Raw genomic sequence first — 19,714 nt, 5'->3', positions numbered from 1 at the left:
AAATAGGTAATCTATTTCATAAGGGTTTGTTATTGGCATTCACGATACAAGACTATATCCAAATTGACAGAGTTCTCTGAGAATCAGGTACGGCTGATTGAGGCAAAATTGGATGTCTGGTGTTTATTTTCTATTAACCATGTTTATTTATGAACAGAAATAGCCAGATAATCATTAATCATTATTTAATTTTTTCAAAAACACCAGATTCTTATGTGCTAGGCATATAATCACCTCCAATAAGAATTTGTAAGTTGGCAGCTTCTTTTTTCTTTTATTATTTTCTCTTAAACTCCCACTTTCTAGTAGTTTCTAAATTTTTAAAACTTGTGTACCTGAACAGAATGTAATTTACTTATTAACATATAATTTATTTTTACTTAGTTATTGAGGCTCAAGAATGCATGTAATTCCTATTCTATTAATTAAAGAACAGATTCATATTGCAATAGTTCGTCTGTAGATACTCTGTTTGTTTAGCGTATACAATTCACCTAAGGATATGGTTTAAGCTCTTCCAGGAAATCCTGTGTATGTTTTGTTTATACTTGGCACTATGAAAAGGAGTGTCATTACATGATACCTTGGTACCTTGGAAGCATTGATTTCACCTCCAAAAAGTGAGCACTTTTAACTGAGACAGACAGAAAGTAACTCAGGAAAAAAAAAAAGTCTTACCATTGCTAGTATTTTGTAATTGAAGTTTAATGAATAAATAGCCACTAAAATATTTAAATTGATGAAGCAATCTTCATCGAAGATGCAGACTCAATAAAGGATTGAACTAATTCTTTAATTAGTAATTGTATAATTTCAAATTTAAGCAAACTTTAATTTTTTAGTTTCTGTCATGATATACTGAGCTTTTCTGTTGAATGCTGGAGTGTTTGTTCAAGGCGGTAGATTTTGCATTTTTAATCTTCCTTAGAACTGTGGTGAATAATGGCCTCTGGCAGGAGATAATGAAATTTTCTTAATTTATATTTTCAAGAAGAAGCTTCAATTGAAAATGGCATCCTGTGGCCTGGAGACATAGCTCTAGTGCAAGTTTCAGGGGAGCTGCAATAATAATGCAGTGCCATTGGTGACGGGGAACGATGGGACAGTGAAGAAGTAATTTAAGGAAGAAAAGAAAATGCACCAAAGCTTTATTGTAGCATATCTAATGATCTGCTGAAGATTCCCAATGGTTTTTGGAGCATGACTGGAGAAACTAATGTTATCTTGCCAAAACAGAAGCCCCTGCTTAATCAGCAGAACAAGACTATTGATTAAAACACCTCTCACAATAGATTACACATGGAATCTCATCTCCATACTTTGCACTTGGTAAAGTGTAATAATGAGCATAAGATAATCAAAAGAAGAGTAAAAGCAATTTGTTGGGCATTGTACAATTCAAGATTAGAGTTGGAATGGAAACAAATTTGCATGAATAGTTGAGCCTGTTTTTAAAGCTGTACATAGTAAAGAGTACGCACAGTGCAGGGACTACTGTGGAAGAGTAAAAGATGTTCTGCTTCTTTAAGATTTGCAAATCTGTTCATCTTACATAGGGGACATTGTTATTATTGGTATTTTCGGTGGCGGTGGTGGTAATTTATATTTCTTGATGTTTGTTATCCAGGTATTGTGCAGAGAGTTGCCTGCACTATCCCATTTAACCTTAACAAACTTCTAAAGAAGATACTACGTTTTACAGATGATAATGCTAAGGTTGAAAGGTTTAATACATTGCTTATGGACTCACAATTAAGTAAGCAGCTGACCTGGAACTTACACACCAATTTTTTTCTGATTCTACAGCTTCTGCTTTTAAACACTAATCTTCCCAATTATCAAATGATTTTGCTTTTGAACAGAGATAAACAGTATGCTATATTATTTTTCGATACAATTTATTCTGAGAGTATAAGTAATGTGTACATTGTGCTCTCTTTCACATAGAGTTTTAAAAGATTAAGGAAAGGGAACATATTAATAGTTTGTTTTCATTAATATTTCATTAGTAATGAGGCACTATGTCTCAAAAATAAAGAGATAATCTTTCTTGAAAATACTGCTGTTAATCTGTGCATGATATTTTTAAGTAATTTCCATATACTAGTATGTAAATTAATGATAATACACTTTTATAAAATGCCTTTTTATGCTTTACACATTTTTTGAGAACATTTATCTTAATTTCAAAAAATACTGTGGATGCCTTAAAAGTTAATATTGAGACCTGAGAACATTGATTACATCTGGAAGATAAAATATACTGTTTGTAATACTTTCACCTTCTTGCCATTTGCAAATTGGGATGGTTAAGTGATGCATTAGCTATTTCTTAAAATCTTTTTTGAAATATATGTTGTGCACAAGCCTGGACAATATCACCAACTTTAAATACTTACTCTAATTTTTGTAATCAGCAAATATATTGGTAGGAAGTAAATTAATAAACTATTAATCTTCAAAATTATTTGTTACACTTCAGCTTTTACAGATGCATATTTGGCTTCATTCCAGAATTGAACCATTGAAACCCTCACCCCCACACCTGTAGGGTAGAAAGACTGCAGGGATGAGTTTTTAAACCATGAGTAAAATTCAGTGTTTTGGGCCAGACACGGTGGCTCATGCCTGTAATCCCAGCACTTTGGGAGGCCAAGGCGGGTGGATCACCTGAGGTCAGGAGTTTGAAACCAGCCTGCCCAACATGATGAAACCTCGTCTCTACTGGAAAAAGAATAAAAATAAAAAAATAATAATTAGCCAGGTGGCGTGGCACATTCCTGTAGTCCCAGCTACTCAGGAGGCTGAGGCAGGAGAATTGCTTGACCCGGGGGGCCGAGGTTGCAGTGAGCCAAGATTGTGCCACTGCACTCTAGCCTGGGCAACAGAGCGAGGCTTTGTCTCAAAAAAACCAAAAAACAAATAAACAAAATTCAGTGTTTTGTCCCATTTAAACTAGTTTATGACCTATAAAGCAAGACTTTTGGATTTTCTTTGTTGTGGTTGATGGATTTTATTAATGTTTTACAAATTTTAATGTCAGAAATAATACTTTTATTCCGGTATTTGAACTTAATATTAAAAGGTTTTATTATTGGGTTTATTTTAGTTATATTTGGAATTCTCAGGTTGAGTGTTGTACTCTATATATTTTAGAATAGTAAGAAAGGTCTTTAAAATTGTAGTCAGAAAGTTGCAACCAGAAATTATATATAGGTGATACTTCGTGCGTTTTTAACCCAGTGATGTGAAATAATGATTAAATCTTTGTCTTTGTATGCCAAATTTGAAAATTTTGGAAATGTGACTAGAAAAATACTAAAAATGATTATATGTTTAGAATTTGGGACTGAGTGCTTATGTAGTTTTATGTTTATTTTCTACTTAGTATTTAATCATGAATTATACCCTGGAAATGGTTTTTGTTCCTTGTTTTTGTTTTTGAGACAGGGTTTCATTATGTTCCCTGGCCTGTGCTTCAGTGGTGCCATCCTCCCACCTCAGTCTCCCCCAAGTAGCTGGAACTACAGGCACATACCACCACACCTGGCTAATTTTTTTAAACTTTTTGTAGAGATGGGGTTTTGCCATGTTACCCAAGCTGGTCTTGAACTCCTGGGCTCAAGAGAGATCCTCCTCCCTTTGCTTCTGCCTCCCAAAATGCTGGGATTATAAGCGTGAGCAATAGTGCCTGACCCCGAAATTGTTTAGACATTATTCGCAATGCCTACTTAGGCCTCTGAGTTCTCTCTAAAAACAGAAAGAAAGCAATTTCTGTATTTATTGCCTTCCTAGAGTTGAGCCACTTTATTAAAATTTATTTAAGTAAGTCAAAGATTGAATATAGGAAAATTGGCAGTGATTACAATGGGTCATATTTTTCTGTTATTTTTAATGACATACTTCTGTAGAACATAGTATATTTTTACATATTCTCAAAAGTTTTATTTCCAATTTTAGTGTTTCGTTAGCACATTTTTAGCAAAACATTATACTTCTTATCTGTTAAAAAATTGGTTCATATGTGATGTATACATGTACTCTGATAATATACTTATTTCAATTCTCCATGTTAAGAATTGATGAATAACTAGACAGCTTGCTCAAAATTAGAGCAACTAAAACTCTTGATTTCTACACTTAGAATTAGCAAGAAGACATATTAACATTGTAAACTGTATTATGTACCTCTTACATAAGTTGTACTCATCACTTGTTTTCTGTTTCACTTGTTTTACTAAGTTTTATAGAGCAAAATCATGTTTTGCCATTCATATTTATTCTTTAGTAAAGTATCTAAACCTATCTCGTTTTAACCCTGTGGCTCTCACACAAGTTGCACTGATCAGAGTCACCTGCAAAACTTGTTAAATCTGAGATGGCTGGGTTTCCACTTCCAGAGTTTCTGAACCTGCCAATTTTTGGTGCAGCTTAATAATTTGTATTTCTTTTCTTTCTTTTTTTTTGACGGCGTTTCACTCTTGTTGCCCAGGCTGGAGTGCAATGGTGCAATCTCAGCTCACTGCAACCTCTGCCTCGCAGGTTCAAGCGATTCTCCTGCCTCTGCCTCCCGAGTAGCTGGGATTACAGGCACGCGCCACCACGCATGCCTGCGTGGCTAATTTTTGTATTTTTAGTAGAGACGGGGTTTCTCCATGTTGGTCAGGCTGGTCTCCAAATCCCGACCTCAGGTGATCCACCCACCTCGGCCTCCCAAAGTGCTGGGATTACAGGTGTGAGCCACTGCGCCTGGCCAATAATTTGTATTTCTAACAAGTTTTCAGCTGATAGTGGTGCTCTTGGTATGAGGACCACATTTTGAAAACTACTGCTTTCACTATCTTAAGTCATCTGTTCATCTTTATAAATATAAAATGAAATAAGACCAGTTATTTGAAAGTTGAAGTGTTCAAAATATATTCTAGTATCTGCTTCTTTATGATGAACCGTAATTGTAGTTCCTTCAAATTGTAGTAAAATGTCTACTCATTAAAACCCTATTTTTTCTCTTTTGCCTTGTTCTCATTCATACCGATTTTTTATGCTTAATGTGTAAGAAAATTGTAGGTTATTAACGTAATAAACCCACATGGTATTACCAAAATATACTGATAGTTTGATTGTTAAAACAATGATACCTTTATTGGTAAAGAAATCTTCTTCTGTAGAGGAAGAGAGAGAAAGTCATGCCAGGAACTGTGCCCAGTACTGAAAATACAAACGACTAAACACTTTTTCTTTCTTGGCTTAACTCTACCTTTTCGCTTTCATTAGTATGAGAACTTGAAGCTGAGCCCTTGGCGGGAATTTACTTTGCTTCTGTGGATAAGTAATTGCCTTCTTTCTGGATCTTTTTAAATGATAGCAATTTACACTTTTATAATCTTATCAACAGCATATTGTTAAGGAATTTTCAGATTTTTCTTAGTATTAATAGCTCACGTTGGGTGTTTCCCAATGTCTTTCTTGTCTCCTCACTCTCTATTTGGAAACTTAATGCTGCTTGCACCCTTTATAAAGGAATATAAATGTCTGTATTTCTGTTTCTGTAATTTGGGCCTCTAAAAGCTTAGATTCATTTCCATGAATCAAGATACTGGCATGCAAAGTTCTAATTTTCTTGTGCTTTTTACAGTTGGATTTGTCTCCTTTCTGACCCTTAACTGTTTTAGCTCTAAATTTGCCATTTTTCTCAAGATTAATTTCTTGCACTTCTGATATCTCTGTGTATATAAACATATGAAATTTTCAAACTTAAAATGAATATTTTTTATATTTTGGGAGGCCCTGAATTCTAGAATTTTTTATAATTTTATTGCAGGAGCTTCATTAAATCAGTTTTGCTTAAGATTATAGTTGTAGAATTAATACGTTTTGCTGTCTTAAAGCGGATGCTTTGTGTAATGTGATTATTTAAATCAATAAAAATTATGTGGTTGGTATAAGTAATCATAATTGCTTTGACATTAATTTGAACCTGTAATTGGTCAGAGGACTACTGCAAAGTTGTTCAGAAAGAGTAAATATGGACAGTTATTTTTTATTATGGTGTTGGTCCTCTTTCAAACAAAATGTAATGGAAACCAGAATGCTTATATACTTCCTGCAGAACATACCATGACATTGAGAAACATACAGTAAAAGATCTCTAAGCCTGTACTAGTTATATTCATTCATCCAATTACTTCTGGTGGAAAAAATCTGGGCAATTTTCAATGTATTCTTTATTTTTGAAAAACTATCTATCTATCTATATATATATATATGGCCAAATCCTTTGAGTTACTTTCTCCTTCACCTTAATAGCAAAGTTTTTCATGTTCTTGGTCCATTTCAACTTTGAGTACAATTCCCTCTCTCTCCCACCAGTTGCTAGTTTGTTGATATGAGAGGAGCCTTTTGTGAGAAGGGAAGGTTGATAAACTAAATGAAGAGTTTACTCACACTAGAAATTGTTATTTGGAGGAGTTTTTGTAATCATATTTAAATACCATTCAAAACCTAACAGTTTGGTTGAGTAGTTATAAAATGTATACTGTGGGAGTATCTGAAAGGGATATCTAACACACAGTTGTTTATCTTTCTTCATTTCTGAGAGGTGTAAGGGTGTGATAAAAGGAAGATCACTGTAGGTATGAATAAATACAAAGAAGGAAATGAAAGGACTTTTGTTTTTAATGGGACCAAGTTAGTGATTTGAGGATTTCTGGCAGATCAAGAAACTAAAAAATCAGTGAACTGTCTTGTTGCTGCAAAAGTTTAAAAAAGAAGAAAAATGAAACATCAGAATTATATTTATTAGTTGGGAACATTAGTTATTGACCTATTGAGAAACTGTAAACCTACCTCTTGTCTTGAATTTTAGGATGTGAAATAGGTTCTGTGATTCATGTTAAAATAATTCGTTTACACTAAGTGGTGAACCACTGGCAAATTTCTTCAGATGAGTGAACCAAATTAAGAGAAATACAGAATAATGACAGGAAAACATATGTTACAGAAGATTGTGACACTGTACCATTTACATTATTTACGTTCTTGAAAATTACAGTATATGGTATATTTCTAAAAAAACACTGCTATACTCTATTATAATCATGATAAAAGTTACTTATACTTTATTTAAGTCTTGTTTGAAGTTCATTGTAGTATACTTTGAATTATAAAATTTACCTATTTAATCCTGTAGTTTTCAGGCTTTGCTGCTCTTCAAAGAGAAAGTCTAGTTTTGAGTTGAAATGGCACCAAAGTATATGACTGTTCCTACCCATCTTTAACATGATTCACCTTCTACTGCCCTTTAGTTAGTGGTGCTAGAAACTGGGATGCTTTTCAAAATTCTTTATAGTGCTATTTTATAGTTCAGTATTTAATGTACTATCGAATATGTGGTATTCCAACTGTTAAATAAATGTTATAATGTTCTTGTTCTGCTTGATTTGCCTTCTTAATGTATGCGCTATCAGAAAATACAATAAAAACCCTGAAAACATTCCATTCATTAGGTTATAATCAAATCAAATTATAAAAGAAATAGTTCTTGCCTTTACAAAAGTTATGAAAAGACCTTTTGGACAAATTCATAGAACGTACATATCATTTTATCTGGAATTCTAACCTATTTTTAATATTCTTGGTGAATTAATGACATTGCAAAAACAAGAAAATAATTCCTTATAACAATAATTAGAACATTCTAGGCATCATGTTAGTACAACATTCTTTTTAATGTTATATTTTAGGGAGTACTGGTGTTGAACCGAGGTACATAGTCGTCTCATTAATTATATAGGCACATTGATCTATGAATAGAAAGAGTAACAATAATGCTTAGACACTACATATGTGCCAAAGCATTTTTCTAAATCCTTTAAATGCACTTTATCATTTATGTGGACCATAGCATATAAGGTGAGCTCTACTAGCTTAGTTTCTGGTATTCCAGAAAGTATGTACAATGAAGAAATTCACACCCAACTGGATTTAGAGGATAAAATTAAAATCCTGGCTCCTTGTTTTGTGTTGTCAAAAACTTCCTGCTGAGAAATTCAGGTTTTGACTCTTACGTTTCTGTTTAGTTATAGGACCATTTTTAAAAATTGTAATCTTAATTCTTAATATCCTAGTAAGATATATCCAAATATCTTAATATCCTAGTAAGATATTTGTTGTTGATCTTGTTGTCGTTCAGTTCATGTTGAATATATCAAAAATTAAAATGTATAACAATAATAGGAAACTGTTGGCCATTATTTTTTTACTTCTAGTTAAAATTTAGTGTGACCCACGATACCACTGTATTACAACATAAAGAAAACAAAACTCTTATAAAATATTTAATAATGTAGAGTAACTTAACATCACTTGAATTTTTGTTTTATGTTTCTGGTTGCTTAAAGAAAATGAGAAAAACTTCTATGTTATATTTAAGTGAAAATAATCAAATAAATTATGTTACACAAGTTTGATACATTTTGTTTTTCAGGTGCAACAATCGAACACAGTGTATAGTAGTTACTGGGTCAGATGTGTTTCCTGATCCATGTCCTGGAACATACAAATACCTTGAAGTCCAATATGAATGTGTCCCTTACAGTAAGTATGCAGTTTATATTTTTTTACACTTTGCCCAGCATTACTCGTTGATGCTGAAAGACTACACATGTGAAAGAAGCATATGTTTATGGCCTACAAAACCATTATGCATGCAGAGCACTAACAGACTTGGGCCTCCAATTAGCTTCATGAAGTGTGGAAGGAAGCCATAGTGTGATGCTGGCCAAGTGTCTGTCTGTGTTCTTAAGTGTTTGGCTTTTAAGGCTAGTGTTTTTCCAGAAAACAAACTTGAATTAGCTATTCAATACGGCTGATAGAAATCTGTACTTTTGCCCAATACCAGTTGCTGACAAATTGGTTTGGCTCACAGTTTTCTAAAGAAGGAATTGACTTCAGTTTTAATCGTGAGTTACTTGAATGGCTACCTGCTGTTGTAGTAAGTTTAGTGCTGGGTAAAAGCTACCATTGCAGTAACTGAGGCAAGTGCTTTACTTTTTGTTCTATTGTCTTTAAGGGAGCATTTCTTTATGGGATTCAATGATGAAACCTTAATGCTAAATAAAATAGTTAGATATAATATAACCTTGCACATGGTTCTGTTTTTAATTTTGCAGCATCATTTTTAAGATCCTACAGATGGATATTTAAAATTCAATTGAAAAGTTTATAGGTAGGCTTTGGCCAGTAGTCAAATTTTGTATAGTTTTCCTTCTAATCTCAGAATTCGTACTTCAAAATTGTATTCTATACTTTCAGTTTTAAAAATCTTAGCATTTTAGACAACTTAAAAGTTTGAATATTACCTGATTTTCACAAGCTAGTTTGATAGTATTGTTGTCTTCTTTGCTTTTTAAATTATAGAAAAGATAGAGATGTCATTTAGTCATGTTAGTTCATGGGCGTTTGAATTATATGTTTTTTATCAGCAATTTTGCTGATTTGAGACAGTTTTTGTACACTTTCCTCCTTTAAAAAAAAAAGGATTTGCCAAGTAATGAAATTGCTCTTTCCAGAACCTCAAAAGCTAGGTCATTAGTTCTGACAGATTTATATGTTCAAACTATCAATATTTCTAAAACCAAAGGGCCAAATTCTGATAGATCTGCTGTGTCCGATATGGTAGTAATACATTCTGACACATGCTGTGAAGGCACTCTCCATCTTTTCTCTGACACAGTTTTGACAAATTGGCTTTTTGTGTTATCAGTTAAAGGCCAAACACAGATTATCTTTTCATCCCTGCTCTGTGTTCATGTGTTACTGTGAAATGGATGCTTTTTATGTTTTCAGTATTTTCTATACCATTTGTAGGATTGGAAGCCTACTGAGTACACTGATCTTTATATCATTTCTCCTGTGTAGTGTTGGTGGCTTATGTAATCATTCTCCTGTGCCACTAGAGGAACATTGTATTCTTTTGACCTAACCAAAATTTTGTTCCATAAAGTCACTTTCACTTGAATTTAGCATGGTTTCTGTCCTCAAATTAGAGAAGAAATACAGCATCCATTCCCAAACAGTGGAATCAGTCAGAGCTGCCAAGAATTATCTTTCTGGAGCCAGTTCCTGTAACCTAGTCTATAGACCAAGAACAGTGTTAAGCAAATATTATTTTCAGACTCATAAGCTATTTCTTGTGCTGTTTAAGAAAGGAAAATGTGGATATCTTCTGGAACATCTAACTTGCAAAATTTTACTTTTTCAGTTCCCCAGAAGTATTGTACGTTGTGCACTAAACTTGCAAATAGCTATACTCAGAGAAGTATTTGTTCCTTTTAGTTTTTGTCTTTTAATTTAAAACAATCAGTAATTAATTTGCTGTTACCTTTCTAGACATTTGCACGAGGCAGAAATAAGTCTATGGGTTTTTTTTTAATCACTCTTTGCTAAAGAATAAAAGTAATTATAATTCCTATATACTCTACAGTAGTGACACTCTATAAATTGCACGGTTTCAACTAATATTAAAATACAATGCAAAGAGTCTTCTTAGGTTATTCTAATCCTATGTAGGACAGTGTCTTCTCTTATCTCTTTTTCCCATTTTCCTCACCTTTTGTTTCTTTGTGCCTCTGTCCATTGTATTCATTCCTTATACTTTCTTTTAGTTTAAGCCTTTAGCTTTCACTTTCTCCTTGATTTAGTAGTGTTTTTATATTTTGTAACATTTGCATACCTCTTTTACATGTTACTTAGTTGATAAAATTGTCACCATCAGATAACATTTATTATGTGTTTTTTACCACTTGGCTTTATACCAATTTCTATCCACAGTAAATCCTCCAGGATCTTATATATTCCAATTAAGTCCTATTACAAAGCAATTTCAGAAGGTTTTCATGACTTCTGAAAATTTTAAAAGAAATTTGCTCAACAGAGAACATTAGAAATGCTGTTACTTTGTTTACTTTAGTATGTTTATAAACAGGCGCATGCATTATATGTGATGCTCGTACTTGCCCAGTTAATATCGATGTCAAAAGTGTACATATACAGGGTATCCATTGTCATTGCCAGACTGTTAGGAATTGCATATATTTATATTTGAAAGAAGTCATAAAGATCTTGGAGGATAAAGCAGAGTAATCAGATTGGAATTTTGCATCCTGCAAGCAGGATTTGGTTTTGATTTTTGTACCTCTTATTTCAAAGTATCATTGTAAAACTACTATAATATTAGCCACAAATTTTATTTAATATGAAAAATAGCCATTATTGATTAAATCATTATTAATGAATAAACATGTTTATTCAGTGAAATAGTGTGTCACTTCACATACAGAGTATGTAGGCTGTGTAGTTAGTTTGGGTTAATTTCTTGTCTTGCATATCCATGTAGTCCTCCACTGATGTTCGTGGGTCATATACTTGTGTTTGGTCTAAAGAAAAGTAAATGTATTGTTAATTCATACGGCTCTTAAGACAAGTTGTAGTATATATTTGGCATGTGATAGAGAATACTGATTATATTAATTTTATTGTATTTTTGTACTCTTCTACTGATAGAATTTTGGCTGGTTTCACAGATGTCTGTCCTTTTGATTTTCATAAAAATAATAACGTAGGGACTTTTTTGTTGTAAAGAGCAATGTTTTCCTTATGTGATTCATTAATCATCAAAGGTTTATAATATTTTAAATCTTTACTTTTGAGTGTTACTTTTCAACAGAATTATAAAATATATACAATATATAATTTATATTTATTTTCCTTCAATATGTGATATCAATTAAATCTCAAGTAAATAAAGACTTTGATATTCTGTTCACTAACTACATTGTAATTTTAGTTTATCAAATAATAAAATTCAGCCATTTTCAATGAATGGAAAGCAAAATACACTTTCTACATCTTCTATTGAACTTGTTTTAAGTTCTTTTTTAAATAAACATTTTAAAATGTATTATTTCCATCCTTTACATTTAATTTATTTCAGTAAAATTATCCTTTCCTTAGGGGAAAAAAGCATACAGCTGTATATAAATTGTAGTTTGAGTAGTCACAACGCTAATGATTTCTCTTATCCTCATTTTCTCACTACGCCCTTCAGTTATTGATTCTAAGCAGGTATAATATTGCTCTTCGCTGAGGAGTAATTTTAGGACTAGTGGTTTATACAAAAGTATTGTTTTCAAGACAGTAATGTTGAATTTCTTGTTTTTCAGATGTAGTCAGAATAACACATTATAGAGCAAGTATGTTTCCTGAAAGTGGTTACATAGACCAAGTTGATTGGGGAAAGTTGTAGCTTAATGTGGAAAGTTGTATGCCATTCCTATGGCAAAAATGTTCGCGTGATGTTTTTTCCCATAGGTGTTTCAGAAGGCCAACATTTAATCTTGATGAATTATTGTAACTTTTAAAAATTAATCAAACTAAGATCTTAATAAAATGTGCACTACTCTGTCTGAGTACATTTTGGAAATGCAGTATTAGCACACCCTGATGCATTTTAACAACAGAAAAGGGAGAAACAGACATCAGTCTTGTCATTTTATGAAATTTAGGCAACATACTTCAAACCTATATACAATGTAAAGTAGTATTTTATGGTTTGTAAGTATTAGAATACGGTTTACCAACAAGGATCTTACATAGCCCCCTTCCTAACTTCATAATCTGTTTCTTGAAACTGTAGGAGTTTTTTTTTTTTTTCCTCATGTAACTCTGCTAATCAGGTTTGTTTTATGAAAGCATTTACTTTTTATAAGGTCTGTGGAGTCAAGGTATTTGCTTTGAATGCTCGGTATGATTGTTGTTGCATGCTAGCTTGCTTTCTATGTAAATTGATGATGGAGAATTGTCATAATAATCTAACCATAATTCTTTCTTCCTTTTTCTCCTTGCCTACTGTGCTTGCTTTTCCCTTGTATGTATTTTGCTTACTTTTTTTTATAGACTTAGTATTACAAGTTTGAGATATATAATATAGAAAATTTAATAAGAATTTTATAATAAAATGTATATGTAAACCTAACTAAGTAAATATACTAATTCTTAGTGGGGGAGAAAGGTACTACCTTACCCTACTCTTCAAAATCACTACTGGTGATGGGGGGATATTGATATATTCCTAAAGAGGAGGCTTTTTTAATGGTTAAAATTAATTTATCTAGGAATAGAAAATAATAGAAAAACAATTGAAACATACTGGGATGCATAATTATATATTTCTTCTTAGTAAATATCTATGAAAAACATGTAACCACATCAGAATTAAATTTGATCTAAACTCCAAAATTAAATTGTGATTTTTATAAATGTATTTTTCTATTGTTATGCTTATCTAAAGTTAGTTTAATAACTGAGTTCACAGAAGATAAATGGGGATGATATACCTATGCATGCATTTATGTCTATAGCATACATATAGGAAGTAAAACTTGGTAAGAATGCTGAGTGACTTTGGAAAGGCAAGAGTATGTATACCATGCATTAGTGAAGAGTTTCATTATTTATTCAGGTACACTAAGTGAAGCAACATGCCAACATATTTGTATTGCCTCCTTAATCTCCTAAAATGATTGATCCATGTTCTTTTATGTAACTTTAGAATCTTTCTCCTGCTAGGTTTTCCTGTTGTGTGTTTCTCTTTATCCAAAGTAGTACAGCTCTTAATTCTTCCTATATTTAGCATCTGTTACGAATTCAGTCTTAGACTAATAGTCAATTTATTTTAATCTTTTTTCTTTTTTCCTTGCACCTTTTTTATTTTTCTTCCCGATGCTTAAAATAGAAGTGGAGCAAAAAGGTAAATAACATACAGTCTGAACCCCAGCTCCCTGTTATGTGCCTTATGGATGTTAACTTCCTCCCTCCCCTCTCCCCACAACACTCCTGTATTAAAATAATCAGCAGGATCTCATAAATGCCACCTCATAAGGAAGTCAACTGTTTACAATGAAATTGTATGACTGCTAAACCTGGTGATGGGGTAAAAATTCTGAAGTCGGCGAGGGGGATCTGCCCTTTCTCTGTTTCTTTTTTACCCTTTATCTCTTTTTCTGACACCCTTGGATATTTTCTTATAATTAAAGTGTCATCTTGCCTGGCTTCCAGAACCCTCTCCATAGCATGCCATGGTTACAGGGTCTCCTGATTGTTTCATCACTGCTTTTCTTGCATTTACTTTTCTGTGCTCCTAATTGCATTTCCAAATACTTATGTTCCTCAAATTGAAGCACCTTTGTTTTCAGTCTAACTTATGTAAAAGTTCTAAATAAGTCTTCACATTCGGTTTTCTGTTTTATTTGCCTTATTTCATGGTTTTGCTTTTGGGGGCTCATAGGTGAAGTAGGGGGTTGAAAGGTATAATGTTTGTAATAAAATGAAATATATACTGTTGTGCAAAAGCTCAAACTTTTAAAACATGGGTTAACAGATTATAAGATGAAAACATAGCAAAAATTTAAATTGTCAGACCACTTATAAATGATCTTAAACTTAGGCTTTTCTTAGTGAAAATAAACATAAACTTCAGTTACTTTGTACCCTGATACACTGATTATGCTAACTTTAGAAAAGAAGGGTAGTATTTGTATGAAGTATACATTTCGGTAAAATTGAATGCTAATAATATGAATTTTTCCCTTTTGATTTGTGATCACTGAAACTTGTTTGCCTGTGTAGTTTTTTAACTTGGCTTAATTTTTGTCTTTCTCTGTAACTGTTAGTTTTTGTGTGTCCTGGGACCTTGAAAGCAATTGTGGACTCACCATGTATATATGAAGCTGAACAAAAGGCGGGTGCTTGGTGCAAGGACCCTCTTCAGGCTGCAGATAAAATTTATTTCATGCCCTGGACTCCCTATCGTACCGATACTTTAATAGAATATGCTTCTTTAGAAGATTTCCAAAATAGTCGCCAAACAACAACATATAAACTTCCAAATCGAGTAGATGGTACTGGATTTGTGGTGTATGATGGTGCTGTCTTCTTTAACAAAGAAAGAACGAGGAATATTGTGAAATTTGACTTGAGGACTAGAATTAAGAGTGGCGAGGCCATAATTAACTATGCCAACTACCATGATACCTCACCATACAGATGGGGAGGAAAGACTGATATCGACCTAGCAGTTGATGAAAATGGTTTATGGGTCATTTATGCCACTGAACAGAACAATGGAATGATAGTTATTAGCCAGCTGAATCCATACACTCTTCGATTTGAAGCAACGTGGGAGACTGTATACGACAAACGTGCCGCATCAAATGCTTTTATGATATGCGGAGTCCTCTATGTGGTTAGGTCAGTTTATCAAGACAATGAAAGTGAAACAGGCAAGAACTCAATTGATTACATTTATAATACCCGATTAAACCGAGGAGAATATGTAGATGTTCCCTTCCCCAACCAGTATCAGTATATTGCTGCAGTGGATTACAATCCAAGAGATAACCAACTTTACGTGTGGAACAATAACTTCATTTTACGATATTCTCTGGAGTTTGGTCCACCTGATCCTGCCCAAGGTAAGCGTGTTTACTTGCTAATGCTTATGTCATTTTGTGAAAAGCATTTTTCTTTTTAAAGACTTCTTAATTTTTTTTTTCCTATTTTCTTCCCCTTTTCATAGTTAAAGGACAAAGGACAATGTTGTGGTACATTTTAGCCTTATTATGGTTCGTTATCTTTTTCTCAATTTCTTCATTTTAATGTTGGCTTCAAGAAATTGTGGCATTATTGGTCAGTTTAAACTTTTTTCATTGCTAAAAATATAATACTAACCAGAAACCTGTTAGCAGTGTTTTTTTGTTTGGTTGTTTTCCCCTACTTGACTGCTGAATTGATTACAATCTATCTTCAGACCTTTTAACTTCTTGGCGCCAGTGGTTAAAGGAAATGTGTGTTAGGAAGTCCCAGGAGAATGGCTAGGCTTGATGTATGTACAATGCCAGATATATGCGTTCTAAAGTTTTGGTGTCTGTTCTCTGAGTAGGAGAGGGAGCCATCCAATATTTTTCTAGATTATCATGTAAAATTACATGTTTTTATTTTCTGATAAATTAGTGACAGTTTTAAGTCAATATTTCTGTGACTTTAACAATCACATGAACCAAGCTTTAAATGATCCCAAGTGATGATTTGTGATGACAGATATGCAAGCATTGTGTGATTTGTATTCTCTTTATGGAGGATCATTACTTTAGAAAGTAATGCTAAATTTTTGGAAATATACTTTGGTTTATTAAGTGAGTTCAATTTTGTGGGAAATAATTTTGATGATAAATGAATACTTCATTAAAACAAGATTATCTCATACTCATGATGAAAGAATAACTTGTTAATGTATTATTATAGAGCTTGCACTGTTTATAAGTCTTCTATTTGAACAGTGTGTGTTTAAGATCTGAATATCCTAATTTACTGAGTTAATCTTGAAATTATTGCATTATTTCAAAATTTTAGGAACTAGAAAGTTCTTTGGAGTGATTAAATTAATATCCTCAATAGGGTGGGGCAGAGACTAATATATTTTTTCTTCTCTTAAAGCAATGCAAGTACACACACTTAAATATGTTCATAACAAACACATACCCATACATATTTTAAGATATGCTGTTAATCAGTTTTAAATATTGTCATACGGTCAGGACCTCAAAAGCAGAAGTCACAGCTCTTTGTCATGGAATTTCTAATTTGAGTCATTGTAGAATACCAAAATACGTGAGTTTTGTTCATAAAATAACAATAATGATCCACTGACTTAGTGTACATCCCCTTTTTCCCTAAATCAGGTTATGTTTGTATTTTTTGGCTTATAGTTGTAGCAGTAATGTTCATTGTTAAATTTATAACAATGAAATCTTCTTTTAGGGCATATAATTTTATTGATAGTATCTTAGAATCATTTATTTAAAAATGTATACATATGTTTGCTCATGAGGCAGCAGTTTGGTTTGTTTCATCTATTTCAATTGTTTTTCCAAAAGCTGCTACTTCAATAGTGCTTCTTTATCCTATAGGTTTGTCAAAAGGCAAACTGAAGGCATTGACAGACTTGTATTGGCATTGGCTAAAATTGTATTGATCCTTATGTTAACCTTTTTGTAGCCTGTATTAGTCTCACAGTTGTTAGATTTGTCTTGGGTAGCAGTAAATTTTTTGTCATCCTCAGAAAAAAAAGAAAGAAAAAAAATGTTTTACAAATTGCAAATTCATAATCAGGCAACAACCTGAAGAATTGTGAATAAAGTTGAGTATAATTCAGTTCAACAAATAAAAACATTACCCATCTACTTGCCACAAAGTACTTCAGCGAATACAAAGATGGTTAGTAATGTCATCCTCCACATGTGTCATATATTCTAGCAAATAATTTGATCCATTTCAGATGAAAAGTCTTTGATAGTTTAGATGCTTTTGGAAAGAGCAGTTAACAGCCTTGAAAATGAGAAGCTTCGGCAGATGTAGCAACTGTATGTTCCTACAACTATGGTTTGTCATCCAAAATAGCCATTCTTAAATAGTCCCAGAACATGAAAATTCATATTGACCCCTTATTCAGCCCTTAGTGATAAAAAGTATTATCTGACCTAAATTTATCTCACTGCTGTTTGACCCATATTCATTCTCTCTCTCTCTCTCTCTCCTTGTAATTTATATTATGCATTTAGAGACTCCCGTCTCTCTGATCCAAGATGTGTGCTACCTATATGCATGTAGGTGGGGTCTTGCAGAACTATTCTGGCCCACAAGTTTAGGTCAAACCAATAAGCCACTGTCAGCTTTCCAGAAACAAGATCCAAGAAACTGATAGAACAGAGCAATCAGAGAAATGAGGTCTTTTGCCTGTCATAAAGTAGTGATTGATTTATTTTGCTGAAATTTGTAGTTCAGGTCATCTGTGCTGGATTTGCTATCACATATATGGCCAAGGCATAAATTGTGCTGTAAAATTATCCATTCGTTTTTTTTTCATTATCTATATCATTTTTCATTGTGGACTGTTTAATAATATATTAGCTTCAATACTTTTTCCCATTTATAAATCCAAGCCTTTTCATTCCTAAAAGCACACGCATATTATTTTTGTGCCTTAATCTTTTTTTTTTTTTTTTTTGGTGAGTTTTGAGCTCTGTGTGATCCCTGCATAGTTCATTTGCTCCACTCCCCTAAACGAGGTCTGGTTTTCCTCTTTCACCTTCTCCCTCTCTGGAATGGCCTTAGGAAAAACCCTTTCCAGTCCTGTTTTAACTCTTTTCCATTTCTTAATCTGGATTGCTTTATATTTACTTAATCTGTCTGCACATGTGATATCCCAAATATTATAAAGAAAATGATGTGTTTTTACTTGGCTTTTGGCAGTTCCTCAACATTTGGGTTAGACTAATTAATGATGTGATACACTTCTGTAATACCAGGAAAAAATTTTTATAAAGAGAGCCATTTTGTTTATATATAGCATAGAATACATACTTCCGGAAATACCTTTTCACTGATAAAGAATGCTGTATAAAAGATGATCAGTGTTTTTAGACAGTGAACAGGGGCAAGTTGAATAGGTGCTCGTTTTTGCTTTACCAAGCTACAGAAACTCTAGAGTTCATTTTGTGAACAGTGGGTGAGGGTGAGTTCTTGGACCTCAGTGAGGAGAATATTACCCTTAGCATAAATGGCTATTGTCTTCAAACCCTTTCATGGAGGAAAACCCTGGTAATCAATAGAAGTTCTTAGTACATAACCAGAGTAAACTGAACCATTCTGTATGTGTTAGTTAAAATCTTCATGGGTACTTATTAAGCATGTTTATTAGCATCATTTCTTAGGTATTTTATTTCTACTCAAATGATAAATGGTAGGTAGAATCCTAAGTCAGTGCATGAGTGCATGATATGGCATCTGGATAAATAGAGCTCTATAAAAAAGGGTTTGGATTAGAGTCATAATTCTATTGTGAGTTGTGTTTTCTATTATTATTTATAGGATATTCTTGAGTTTTGAACCTTTTGCCATGTTTCATTATGGAACTTCTCATTGTTTGTTATTCTAGTCTTATGCTTTCTTTGCAAATTGTTATTCTTTTAGAGATTTACACAGAACACCATGTCAGTTAAATGTTCCCAGATAACTGCAAGGTTACTTGTTGGATACCGTAATTTTCTAGAGTCTATGAAAATCTGTAACTAGGCAAGTAAGATCATAGCATTTAAGAGTATGGGAAAGTGACCTTAAACAAATTACTTAACTTCATCGTTCAGTTTCCTTATCTGTAAAAGGAAGATAATTATAGTGCCTACTTCATGGAGTTGTGGTAAGGATTAAATAAGATGATCTGATTATCCATGAATGGTGATTGGCATAGCACCTAGCACATAAATGCTAAATCAATGTACGCTTCTATCATTACCAGATGCCCTATTTGGGCCATTTCCACCTGTGGAAATAAATAATAATTTTTAGAAATATATCTGCATTTCTAGCCTTCACATGAGAAAAAAAGTTGCTTTTCTTCTGGTATTGCTAAACTTAAACCTTCCAAAATTCCAGAAATTCTATGTGTACCTCTAAAAGATTTAGTTTTGTCACTTAAGCTTTATGATCATGTTTATTTTCATGATATCCCAATATTTCACTGATTTATTTTTGAAGAATAAGTTGATTCCCTTTAATCTATTTTGGTGATCAAAAGGTAAAAAGTGGCTGGGCACAGTCG

At 32.9% G+C, this 19,714-nt stretch overlaps 1 protein-coding gene across 51 annotated transcripts in view; it reads left to right on the top strand.

Moving 5' to 3' along the window:
- ADGRL2 (adhesion G protein-coupled receptor L2) overlaps positions 1 to 19,714 on the top strand; it is a 682,398-nt gene that overhangs the window by 618,256 nt on the left and 44,428 nt on the right. For 50 of the 51 annotated variants that reach the window (XR_010159335.1, XM_054683454.2, XM_054683462.2 and 47 more), the window contains 2 exons: positions 8,486 to 8,595; positions 14,730 to 15,530. Coding sequence is in view for 50 of the 51 variants with exons in the window: in XM_054683454.2 (XP_054539429.1) it covers positions 8,486 to 8,595; positions 14,730 to 15,530 (911 nt within the window). In the remaining variant the exon portion in view is untranslated. Of the gene's footprint in view, positions 1 to 8,485; positions 8,596 to 13,002; positions 13,808 to 14,729; positions 15,531 to 19,714 lie in introns of those variants that run through there. The other variant, XM_054684009.1, reaches the window with a different exon arrangement.

The sequence above is a fragment of the Pan troglodytes genome, chromosome 1 (genome assembly GCF_028858775.2).
Source record: "Pan troglodytes isolate AG18354 chromosome 1, NHGRI_mPanTro3-v2.0_pri, whole genome shotgun sequence".
Lineage (NCBI taxonomy): Eukaryota > Metazoa > Chordata > Mammalia > Primates > Hominidae > Pan > Pan troglodytes.
Note: the sequence above shows the minus strand (reverse complement) of the source record. Positions and strands in the feature narration are given on the sequence as shown.